General features: G+C 47.9%; 1 protein-coding gene across 4 annotated transcripts; it reads right to left on the bottom strand.

The window, feature by feature from the left end:
* Window positions 1-391: 391 nt before the first annotated feature.
* Window positions 392-9,636, bottom strand: pals1a (protein associated with LIN7 1, MAGUK p55 family member a). 4 transcript variants are annotated; one of them, XM_044142123.1, is made up of 18 exons: window positions 9,519-9,636; window positions 7,958-8,238; window positions 7,231-7,405; window positions 5,839-5,939; window positions 5,531-5,638; window positions 5,379-5,456; window positions 5,166-5,306; window positions 4,930-5,091; window positions 4,759-4,836; window positions 4,501-4,684; window positions 4,351-4,422; window positions 4,045-4,113; window positions 3,654-3,818; window positions 3,154-3,243; window positions 2,233-2,345; window positions 2,055-2,165; window positions 1,790-1,977; window positions 392-1,349 (listed from the first exon to the last, which is right to left on the bottom strand). In XM_044142123.1, the coding sequence occupies exons 2-17, from the start codon at window positions 8,135-8,137 to the stop codon at window positions 1,801-1,803; spliced, it is 2,004 nt and encodes a 667-aa protein (XP_043998058.1). In that variant the 5' UTR covers window positions 8,138-8,238; window positions 9,519-9,636; the 3' UTR covers window positions 392-1,349; window positions 1,790-1,800. The 4 variants fall into 4 exon arrangements, with proteins under 4 accessions (XP_043998058.1, XP_043998057.1, XP_043998056.1 ...); XM_044142122.1 differs by having other exon boundaries at window positions 9,424-9,589; XM_044142121.1 differs by having other exon boundaries at window positions 392-1,977.
* Window positions 9,637-11,868: the final 2,232 nt, after the last annotated feature.

An 11,868-nucleotide genomic window follows, 5' to 3' on the forward strand; every position in this document is an offset into this window, starting at 1 on the left:
TCCTGAACCTCTCGATTTTTATCTGGACTACAAGATGCTTCTGTAAACTCAAAATTAAAAATAAACTGCGTTTCATTGTTAATGAATTTTGTTCAGGCATTGATGAGGTCATCTGAGGGTTTAAGTCTTCTGTGGCAGTCAGGACCCCAACATAGATGTTGGAGTAGGGGATTCAGATTGGTTGACCCCTGGTGGAACAAAACCATTTCGTTGCTATGGTCACCCAGAGTAACCGCTGGAGGTGAACAGGATGATAATCTGCCAGATTTAATCCCAGACGTCGCTCAGGTCAGGTCCTTCAGGTGTAGAACTAGCTCAGGTGAGGTCATGTGACCTGCAAAGGACTCACATGACCCACTGAGGTAAAAACAGAAACCAGCAGCCAATCAGATTCTAGCAATTCTCTATTTATTCCTTCATTGTGAATATCAAAACAGGAAACAGTTTAAGAGGTGATTTCAGAAGAAAACGATTTACATTCAATGTGCTCCACTTAGCCCCGCCCCCACAGTCCTCCTGGACCAATAGCAGAGTAGGGCATGGTGGAAACCTTCCATCTTATTGGTGCTTTGTGAACTTCATAAGTCTATAACAATATTACAAATATATAAAGACTCTAGAGTGCGGCAGACACAGATACTGCAGTCAGGTTCTACTGTAGTCAGGATAATACTGCACTGTCCTCACACCCACCCACCCACACACACACACACACACACACACACACACACACACACACACACAAACCAGACCAACACACCCTGTGGCTTTCCTTCAGCCTCAGTGGGGACCAGGAAGACTCAGAGGAAGAACCAGTCCATCTTCAGTCTGGCCAGTATGAAGTCGGCCTCTCTGAGTCACAAAGTAACTACCAACTGGATGAAACCAGGACCTCCCAGTTCAGCGGTTCTGGTTCAGAGTTCATCCTGGGCCAATTCTCTGTGGTTCCGGTTCTGGATGTTAAGCCTCAAAGACAGAACCTGAAGCTCCATCCATCGGGACCTGCAGTACCTGGAGGAGCCAGCAGGGGGTTAGAGGCCACCTGGCAGCCATGTTTGTTTTGTAGAAGTGGAACCAACTGGATTCGGACCGGTTCTGGTCCAGCTTCTGATGGGAGGTCTGTGAACTGTTCACAGGTTGCTATGGGAACGCCAGAAGACTAGGGAATCACCTTAGCAACCGGTGACCAGCAGTTTCGCCGACCAATAGAATCCGTTCGTGATTACATGGTGGTGGCGCTAGAGAGCACAGCAGCTGAGGAAGTGATGTTTACACAGAACAGTAGGGGGCGCTGCCAGGAAGGTTCCAGAGTTCAAACAGGAAGTAGAACCGGGTCTCGACCGGGTCGGCTGCATGAAGGAAAATATCAACTTCCCGTTACAGTAGAGTCAGGTTCACAGGAAGCACGAAAGATATTTAAATAAACTTAAATACATTTATGACAAACCAAGGAAAGGTCTGAGAAGAATTTACACAAAAAATAAAAAGGTTTTTGAAAGAAAAATCATTTTCTAGAACAATTTCTCAGGAAATTTGGGTTTAGAGAGTTTTGTTTACATTGTCCTTTGTTGATTTAGTTGTGTTTTCTGTGATTTCTGGTTTTGAATAAAGAGCTTTGGCTCGTTCAGGAAAACCTGGAGGAAACATTTCCTGCTCTTAATGTCAAATTTCACAACTTTCAGCTTCAAAAATTTGCTCAGATTTTTCTGTGATTTTGTGTATAAATATAATTGCTAATGCTGTGAAGGTTAGATTTCAGGACCGGGTGGTGCAGCGTTTACTGTGTGACCTGTGATGTCATCAGCGCAGCCAGGAGCAGGGCACCCACTGCGGCTCCGTGTCCAGCTTGTTGATGAGGCGCAGCAGCTCGGCGTACGCCCGGTCCGGGTCCGTGTTCACGATGACCGCGTCGAAAAGATGGCCGCAGCTCTGCTCCATCTCACGAGCCTTCTCGATGATGTCACGCAGCTCCTCAGGCTGCAAACACACAGGGGTCAGGGTTCAGGGAGCAGAACCAGAACCAGAACTGGAAGCAGAACCAGAACCAGAATAACCTTGGGGCTCTTGCCGTCCTTCAGCAGCAGCGCTCTCAGTCGCTCCTGGGACGGTGGGGCGATGAAGATTATGTAGGGCTTCAGGTCGGAGCTGCGCAGCACCTTCAGGGCCTGGGGGTGGGGACAAAGGGTCAGAGGTCGCCTGGGCCCGGAGCAACAGCAGCAGAGCGCCACCTACCTGTGTGTGCAGACACAGCAGGCAGATCTTCCCGGCATTGATGACTTGCCGCACCGAGTCGCTGCTCGTCCCGTACAGGTTCCTCTCAAACTCGCCCGATTCGATCAGCTTCCCTGGAGAGAGAGAGAGATCCGAGGACCCGTTAGAGGACGGGCTCTTCACCTTTTTGACCCTGAGGCCATTTACATATTTATCATCTATGGCATCTATGGCAAGTAAAAAACCAAGTTACATAAATATGTACATGAAATCCTGCTTTCAGACTGAACATGTATGCTCTTGGATTATGGCAGGAAAGTTCCCCCATAGAAGTTTCCTGGAGATGGAAATATTTTCACAATAAATAAGTTTCCAGTATCGTCTGTTGTAGCCTAGAGAGTGGCTACTTCTTCTGCTCATCAGAGCATGCAGTTTCTTGCAGATCTCTAAGTGGCGCTAGAGGCCCAAACGTGTGCCACAGCCCTATGGTTAAGCCTGGCTGTGTTAGAGGACTTCTTCCCCTCTCCCCCAACAGGAAATAAATGAGCTAGGATAGGGTGACCATATTTTCATTTGGGAAAACCAGGACACCTTGGAGCGGGGGGAAGCAGGGATGGGGGCGGTCTCTGCAGAATGGCCTACGTAATCCTACAATAACAGGATATCGGTTTGGCATGTTGTTACTGACAGCCACGCTATCTATCTTCTGATTAAGAACAGGGCTGCCCGCATTGACACGGCTCAGGGATTACATCACACGCAGCGCCGTGCGCGTAAATGTAATGGTCCAATGAAGGTAATTTAAAAAACAGGACATTTCCTCACTTTCTAGAAAAAACCCGGGACGCCCGGGACAGGACCTGAAATACGGACATGTCCCGGGAAATACGGACGTTTGGTCACCCTAAGCTAGGAAGTAGAGAGAGGTACAGGAAGTCTCACCGGCCGCCAGCTCTGCTTCAAACGCCTGGCGGGACACAAAGTGGTAATCTCTACCGCTGACCTCGGCTTCCCGACGGCTGCGCGTGGTGTCTGCTCACAACACACACACACACACACACACACACACACACACAAGAAACAAGACAAACAGTAAGGCAGAATAACTGCATTAATAGAGAAATTATTTCATAATAAAACTACAGAAATCATTCAAATTGTACATGAATAAAAAATTTGAAATTTTAAAATATTAACAGAAATAAAATTTATGAAAAAAATTTATTAAATTAAAATGTAAAAATTGTATTAAAAAAAACTACAGAAAAATTTTCAAAACAAAAAAATAAAATGTAGAAACTGTAAAAAAACAAGCTTATGTTTTAATAAATAAATAACTTTATTAAGCAATGACCAGATCCAAACTAAACATCCATTACACATAAATAAATGTTTATTCCTGATCGGGACCATTTGTGTCCAACAGAACCACAGAGCCTTACGAGGCACGGCGCCAGCGAAGCGTTCTGGTTGGCTGCTGAGGAGCCTCTGCCTTAGCTCCGCCTGCCCACAGCTGTTCGGACCAATCAGAGCGATCGGACGCTTCCTGTTGGATGGCTGGTGGTACAGAGCCATCTCCTCATAGGTCAGAATCTCCTCATCAAGATCTGGACCAGAGCAGAGATAGTTATTATTATTCAGATGAGAGAGAAGGAACAGATGTTCTGCAGAACCAGATGGTTAGAACCTTTACTGGACTGAGTGCAGCTCAAAATTAAACTAGTTTTCAAAATAAGAGCCGCTCAGTCAGTTTAAGGCTGGTAGATCCAAGTTCTGCTGGTTTTGGAACTTTGATCTCGAACAGAACCGCGACAGAGTCGGGTCGGGCCGTACCGTCGTTCCTGTGGGAATACAGCAGCTTCTTCCTTTTCCTCTTGTTCTTCTTGGCGCACCAAAGCTTCCCTGTAAACAAACATCGAGGCATTAGTCGGTTCTGGAGTCGCTACGTGTCAACGGGTCGCACCGCACCGAGACAGAGAAGCTAAAGGAAAAGGGAGAGAAAAATGTCGGATTTCTGGACTCAACTAAATGTTGCATTGGTTAGCTCATCTCATCGTCTCTAGCTTCCTGCAGCTCTGTTAGCTTTAGCCTAGCATCTTCTTTAAGCAGTCTGAGTTCATTGTAGCTTCAGTGACTCACCAGGTTTCTCAGACTCCTTGTCTTCTTCTATGGTTTGCTTCATGGCCTCCCGTTGTTGCTGGAAGCTTTTTCCTGTGATGTAAACAAACCGAGCTGAACACCAGATGTACCGTATACAAAGCGGCCAGAACCGGCGGCCCGGCAGCACACCTGGGACGAGTCCGGCAAGCGGCTGGTTGTCCTCGTCGCCGTCTCTGTACGCCTGCCACCAGTTGGGGTCGGCCTGGCTGATGATGTGGAGGATGTCTCCTTTCTGGAACGACAGGCCCAGCTCTCGGCACGGCACGTACGGGTCGTCGGACGGGTCGTAGTCGAAGTGGGCTTTCACGTGGACCTGGAACGATGAAGATCAGGAGGCGGATGAGGATCTGGAAGCTGTGAGGGCGGCGCCTCGCAGGCGGAACCTACCACGCTCTCCTTGACCGGCGGCGGTTTGGTCTGAGCGCTGGGGATCAACACGAAGGTCAGGAGGCCGTGCATGTCGGCCTGGTGGACACAGAGCAGCAGAAGGTCAGAGAGCAACACATCTTCAGACGACCAGGTGAGCCCAAACACCTGGCTGACGAGCGAAGAACTCACCAGGATGTCAAACACCTGGTTGACGTCCTTCCCTCTGATCTCCACGCCGTTGATCTCCAGGATCTCGTCTCCCTCAGACAGCAGGCCGCTGCGTTCGGCCGCTCCTCCCCGGACGATGCGACTGATGATCACGCTGTCTATCTCATTTCGAACAGTCGCCCCCTGCAGGACAGAGTGAGAAACACGTGAGGCGGCGCGCGGGAATCCGGCCGAGCGGAGATGTTCCTCCGCCTCACCAGGGGAACGTCTCGAGCTTTCTCGATGCGGACGATCTTCACGGTCTCTCCGCCCCACTGCGCCACAGTTTCTCCTTCCAGCGGGTCGGACTCCGGCTCCATCTCCCTCTCTGCCACGCCGTCATGAGCCTGTAGCAGCGCCTGCAGAGGAAGCATCATCCTGAGGACTTCTGGGAGCCGGGAGGCGACGCCCCACGCTGGTCGGGGTCTTACCTGCAGCCGGGTGTCGGACAGCAGGCCGAGCAGCTCCAGGCCGTCTTTACTCTGGCTGGCCTGCACCAGGCTCCTCACCTGGAAACACAGAGAGCCGAGGTGGAACCGGAGCAACGATCAGGGAGAGGTCAGAGGTCGTCCAGCAGCGTTACCTCCATGGCCAGCGGCAGCGCCTGCTGGGTCAGCGGGAACGGTGGAGTCGGCTGCTGCATGCTGGACGCCACGGCGTTGTGGATCCTCAGCGCCGACTGGAAGTCCGACTGGAGGGAACCAGAACACAGCAATTAAGCCCGGTCGGGTTCCGCCCGTCAGTCCGGTTCAGCCCGGTCCAAGCAGGTGGAACAGAAGCGTCTCAGGTCCTGAACTATCAAGACCAGTTAGCTCTACTGGAGAACATCCATCCTGGTCCGGACAGCCAGAACCCGGACAGCAGAGACGTGGCGATCCGTCCAGTAATCACCTTGCTGAGCAGAGCCAGAACCAGCTCCACGTCGTTCTGGCTCTGCTGGTCGGACAGGCAGCTCCGGACCTGCTTCAGGGACAGCAGCAGCTCCTCCAGCTCTGAGGGACAAGAGGACAAGACACTCAGGAGGCAGCATGGGGCAGTAAGGGGCAACATGGGGCAGGAGGGGGCAGTAAGGGGCAACATGGGGCAGGAGGGGGCAGCAAGGGGCAACATGGGGCAGGAGGGTCTTTCTAATCGTCGGTAACAGAATCCCGCTACATAAATCATCAGACATGGCAACATGTAAATTCAGCAGCGCCGACGGTGGGACTACATCTAACTTTTAGCATCACTTAGAAAAGCTCAAAGAAAGGTAAGTTATGTGAAGGATATTTGATCTCTGGCTGTGCAGAGATCAAATATGTTGAATTTGTGATGAAAAACGGAGTCACTCACTGCGCTGCATTATTGTGCGGAGGTGTTAATTGACATGTCGGATGTATGGGACAACAATGTGACCAAAGTCTGCAATACAGTGATGTTACATTCATGAACAATCGGATTTTACTAAACGAGTCTTTACTAAGAACAAAAGGACTGCAGCCTCACTGACAGCCGTCCTTGTAATGCTCTGGTACTCTGCAGTAGCTATCATTATTTTATTTAATTATATACATCGATATTTATTGGTAAATAAATAAAGAACTTAAGAGCAGCAGAGCATGCTCATTGCTCTCTGAGGGCCAGCAACCACCCAGGGCGCTATCTTTTTGGGATGGCACAAGACGAGAGATGAAAGCAAGACAGAATGAACAAGAGTTTGAATTGATAATGATACGGGTTAAATTTATTTCAGCTCTAAGTATTTAATGTCTAGGTGTTTTTATGGGAATATGAATCTTTCAGATCAATTTGAGAAGTAATTTTGATCATATTTCACATTTCATTGGGGCATGTAGTGCCGGGCGCTGGTCTTGGTCTCGGGTTAGGTGGTCCTGACTACAACACTGCCCACATCTAACAGCATGTTGATCTGTGTGTGTTTTTAACACCTTGTGGGGACCATTTTCCTGACATATACTACGCTGTGGGGACCCGCTGCTCCTGGGAAACGCTGCATTTGGGTCAGGGGTCAGATTTAGGACTAGGGTGTGAATTGAGTTTTGGTTACGGCTAGGCTGTAGAAATGAATGGAAGTCCATGGAAAGTCCCCACAAAGATAGCCATGCAAACATATGTGTGTGTGTGTGTGTGTGAATAAACAAAGCTTTAATTAAGTCGGTGTCTCTTGTGCCGCTCTCCCTCCCTGAGGAATTCCCTCCCTGACAGGAACACGTTCCCTCCTCCTCGTCCTCCTGTTCTCAGCACCCCCACCCCTTTCACTCCCCACCCTCCTCCTCCTCTTACCCAGCAGCGCCTGGCTCTGGCCGCCGCTGAGCGCCTGTGGCTGTGGCACATCCTGCAGGAAGGTGGGGTTGTCGATGCCAATGGCGTGCGGGTTCTGGGCCAGCTTCCTGAGTCGCAGCGAGGCGTTCAGGTCCAGCTGCCGGCCCTCCTCCTCTCGCCGCCGCCGAAGATCCTCCTGGAAGACAAGCAGGATGAAGCCGGGTCACCACCAGCCAGGTGTTGGCTGTGGATCCTGTTCATCTCCGCCTTCTGAGCTGCAGTCCAGATGCTACACTAAGCTATGCCAGGCTAGGCTAGGCTAGGCTAGGCTATGCCAGGCTAGGCTAGGCTAGTGCCGATCCCATCTAACAGGCTAAAGCAGAAACTGTTGTGCTTCCTTCATTCAGAAATCTGCTAATTCTGTGAAATTCCACGTTTCATCCCGGATTCTGTTTTATTCTGTTTTCTGTGTTACCCTAACAACGCTCCGACACGCAGCACTTTCTTCCCGTCAAAGACGAATAAAGTTTGATTTGATACACAACTTTAAATACTGAAAGACATTTCAAATATTAAAAATAAAACACTGCTAAAAACTATAGATAAATAGGAAATATGAATAAAATTACTTTCTGCTCCTTCAGAAAAATTTTAATTATGGCAATTAATTAACAAATTAACAGGCTGAGCTCCAGTTCCGAGCTAGACAAGGCTCTCCGGACCAGACAGGGCCCAGTTACGGTGGTACCTGCTGCTGCCGGATTCTCTCCAGCTGGGCGGAGCGGCGCAGCGGCAGCGTGCGGGCCCCCAGCTCTGAGGGACAGTCCACGGCCATCTCCCGGGGCGGCTGGCCTCCTCGCAGCTCTTCGTCCGCCCCCCGCCCTCCTCCGCCCTCCCCAACATGGCCGTTCAGCTGGGAGGTCGTCATGCTGCGCTCTCTGGGCTTTATCGGTGGGTCGGGTCACGGGTCGGGTCAGGAAGTCAGCGGGGTCTAGGAGGGAAGCTCAGCAAGCACAGCAGCCATGATACCTGAGGACAGAAGAAGAAGATCATCAGCACTGGGAATACTGGGAATACTGGGAAAATATGGTTCTGGAGGTCAGTCCAGTCAAAGGTCCTGGTTCAGGCTCAATAAAAACATTCTGCTTCTCAGGAACAATAATAATAAATCAATAAATGTGGTAAAACACAACTGGACCTCCAGGTTCTGGTCAGGACTGGGTCAGAACCCATCCTCATCAGCCAAGCGTTCTTACACTTCTTCCTTCCACCTAACTTTCCAGGATGTGAACCCTGGACGGTTCCTGACTGTCTGCTGGAGTGGATCGCCTCCAGAACCTCACTCAAGTTCTGGTTGGGTCCAGTTTGACAGGAGTATGGGTCCCGGTACCGAGGGACAAAATTTACATGCGCATACTGGACCCAGATTTAACTGGGTCGGCTTCAGATCATGCTCTGTCCTCAGAACCTTGCCTCTGACCCCGTCGTCATGGTAACTCAGCCTTGCCCACATAAACCGGACCTGGTCCCGTTCAGATGGGTTCTGAGTGCAGTTCCAGGACCAAGGTGAACCTGCAAAACCGGGTCGGAGGGAAAACGCTGAAGTCAGCACTGCAATCTGAAACCCAAACATAGCTGGCGCCTCTCAGAACCAGAACCTTCCTTCACCCAGCCGGGATGCGGCGAGGCGTTCAGGTCCGACTCCGAAAGGCCACGCTGGACGTTCTGCAGTTGGTTCTGGTTCATGTTGAGGACGGGTCTGCCCGAGGTTCTGCCAGGCTCCGCCCCCCTGACGCCAGGCTCTGCAGGGGGCGGGGCCTGGTTCCCAGTTGAACTATTGGAAAGATAAAACCAGTAGTTCAACTGGGAACTAGTAACTAAACTAAGAACCAGTAACTAAGCTGGGAACCAGTAGTTAAACTGGGAACCAGTAGCAGTTTCAGGACGGAGGGAGTGACACCGAGCTAACCTGAAGCTAACTGAAACTAGTTCAGTTTAAACCAGTTTTAGTAGAAACCGGCGGAACTGTTGGGATAATTCAGTCTGCTTCAGTCAGATTGAGCTGCGATTCTCCAGTTGGAAAAACCCCCAAACCTCACCTGAGCGACCGGAACCGAACTTTTCTGGGTTTTATTGGGCTAAAGGTGGAAGCTAGCTGCTAGCAGCGCCTTCCTGGGGCACCTGTTGATAACAAAGCCGCTCGCCAACACTCACCTCCGGGTCAGAGCGGTCCACAAACTCCGTCAGTCCCGCTACATTCAGATCCGAAAGTCCAGATTAAATATAACCAAAAGTCCACTTTTTATTACCTTACAATCCCAGTTTCACTCCGACACACTTGTTGCTGCTTCATCGGTGAAGCAGAGTCCTCCTCCTCTCCGTCTGTCACTTCCAAATCCACTCAGGGCGGGCTCCGCTGATAAAACACGGGTGCTGATTGGACGTCACGGTCAAAGGAATCCAATCTGAGCCAATCAGAAGCGCTGCTTTGGGGAATGCAGATTGTAGCGAAGTGGAGCTATGCTGCGTTAGATGACACCCAGAAACTGGAATGTTCATCTATAAGGAACGGTGTTATGCCGAGAAACGCATGCCTGCCATGCAGAGGCTTTGCTGTACATGCATCCCCTGCTTACATGGGGAAATAAAGAGTTAAGAGTGAAATTACTTTTTCTATATAATCACACTTGTTTTATGAACTGCCGGTATACGTTTTGTGTCAGTAGAATTATATTTGTAGAAAATATATAAGGTCTACATATATTGGCAAGCTAATAATTTGATATGCAAAAAAATGCATCCCTCTGCCAACTTGAAGAAATTAAGAGTTAAGAGGGACTTCACCTATTTTCTGTGCAACTGCTATACGTTTCATATCAACAGGACAATAGACAGGGGATACAAATATTGGCAGGCTCAGTAATTAAAATGCATCCCCTCTGCATTAATAGACTAGACGGTTAAGCGTTATATAAAATGTTCTACATAATAGGCCTCTGTTTTGTAATACTTTAAGCTAATATGATGTTAAAAGAAAAATCGGGAAATTTCAAACCAAATGCGGAGAGCATTTTCTTCAGACACGGACTGAAAAACGCTCGACTCATTTGTCTCAATAAATGTGTAAAAACCGTATTTATTTCAATTAATCTGCGATATAAAACCCACCGTTTTAAGGCTGACATGTTTAAGAAACGTGATATTGTTACGAATATCTTTAAAAGTTTCGTCTTCGGTCATATTTAAAAGTTTCGTCTTCGGTCATATTTCAGTCCGTTTCCTCATTAAAATGCGAGAGTTTGGGAGCGATGCGCGCTCCCGCGACAGGGGATGCAATTCTCGGGAGGCATGCGTTTCTCGGCAGGCATGCGTTTCTCGGCAGGCATGCGTTTCTCGGCATAACAACTGAAATAATGCCAGAAACACAGAAATTAACTGAATGGAAATCTGTTATTTGTGTTGAGCATTATTCTCCTGAATATTATACGAGTCAATCTGCTAACTAGGCTACACAGTCTCCACGCTCAAAACCAGTCAAAAATAAAGGTAAAGTTAACAATATTTAAATAAAGCAGATTATTACTACGGCTGTGTGAATGTTAATTGAACCAAATTACAAAATATCCAATGTTCTTAGCTGTTTGTAGGAGAAAAATAGATGCACTTTTTAATGTTTTATCCATACTGGAAAAAAATACTTTAATTTTTTACGTTTTTACCCACCTAAACTTATTAAAGATTAATAAATGTTCTTTATTTTTCAGTCAGTAAAATTCAGGAGAGCTATCTGGACAATACATGACAATAACTAAAGAAACAATAATGAAACATTACTTATATATTTCAGATATCCACTTCACTGATTGTGATCTAAGCACTAAAAATAATCTCTCAATAAAGAAGAAATAGCATTAAATAAATAAAATGAGCATGATGAGAAGGTAAACATTTATTTAAAGGTACAAATAAAAAAAATTACTGCTTTTATTACCAACTTATATTAACCCAAGGAACATAAAAAAATAAAACAAAAGTTGGAATTTCTGATGATAAAAATTACCCTAAACTGTAGGAATTGGGGCTGTAAATAAAAATACATATATATGAAAATAAGTAAAACAAAAAACTGATAGTCCCGGTGTTTTGGTGGTTCTGATCATGAACAGGAGATATGGCGGTCCACACAGAACCTGGTCGGTAGTGTTGGATTTTTTATTTTTATTTTTTTTCAGGCTGTCCTCTCCGACCGACCCACTGGTTTTAGGGTTTAAACTGGTCCTATACCGATTTCAACTGGTCCTAAACCAGTAGGACTCAGATCTTATGATTTGTGGAAAGAATCAGGAAACTTGGATGTTTCTGGACCATTTCTTTCCAGTCTGTTCGGATCCAACATGGCGGAGCGTTGTTTCTATAAATGAAGGAAGCTCAGCAGGTAGAGAATAATCAGGATTATCTTTAATTCAGTTTCAGTAATGTTACAGAAAATCATCCTGTAGTATTTTACAGTAGAATGCTGTCATTGCTTCAGGAAGTGCTGGTCATGTTGATCGTGTGCAGACACTGACTCCAGTGTTTCCAATCTCTCAGTACAAAGGCAGTTTCACAACAACCGCTGCTGCTGCTTCCTGATTGGTCCTTTCAGGCAGGCGCCAGGTC

This window comes from Gambusia affinis, linkage group LG16 (assembly GCF_019740435.1).
Source record: "Gambusia affinis linkage group LG16, SWU_Gaff_1.0, whole genome shotgun sequence".
Classification (NCBI taxonomy): Eukaryota; Metazoa; Chordata; class Actinopteri; order Cyprinodontiformes; family Poeciliidae; genus Gambusia; species Gambusia affinis.

Bases quoted from the DNA above. Each gene is read 5' to 3' on its own strand.
- pals1a (XM_044142123.1), bottom strand. From the start codon at position 8,137: ATGACGACCTCCCAGCTGAACGGCCATGTTGGGGAGGGCGGAGGAGGG. The intron at 4,837-4,929 runs GTGAGTTCTTCG...TGTGTCCACCAG, and splicing joins ACCAGGTGTTTGACATCCTG to GCCGACATGCACGGCCTCCT. The intron at 4,114-4,350 runs GTGAGTCACTGA...GTTTGTTTACAG, and splicing joins CAAGGAGTCTGAGAAACCTG to GGAAGCTTTGGTGCGCCAAG.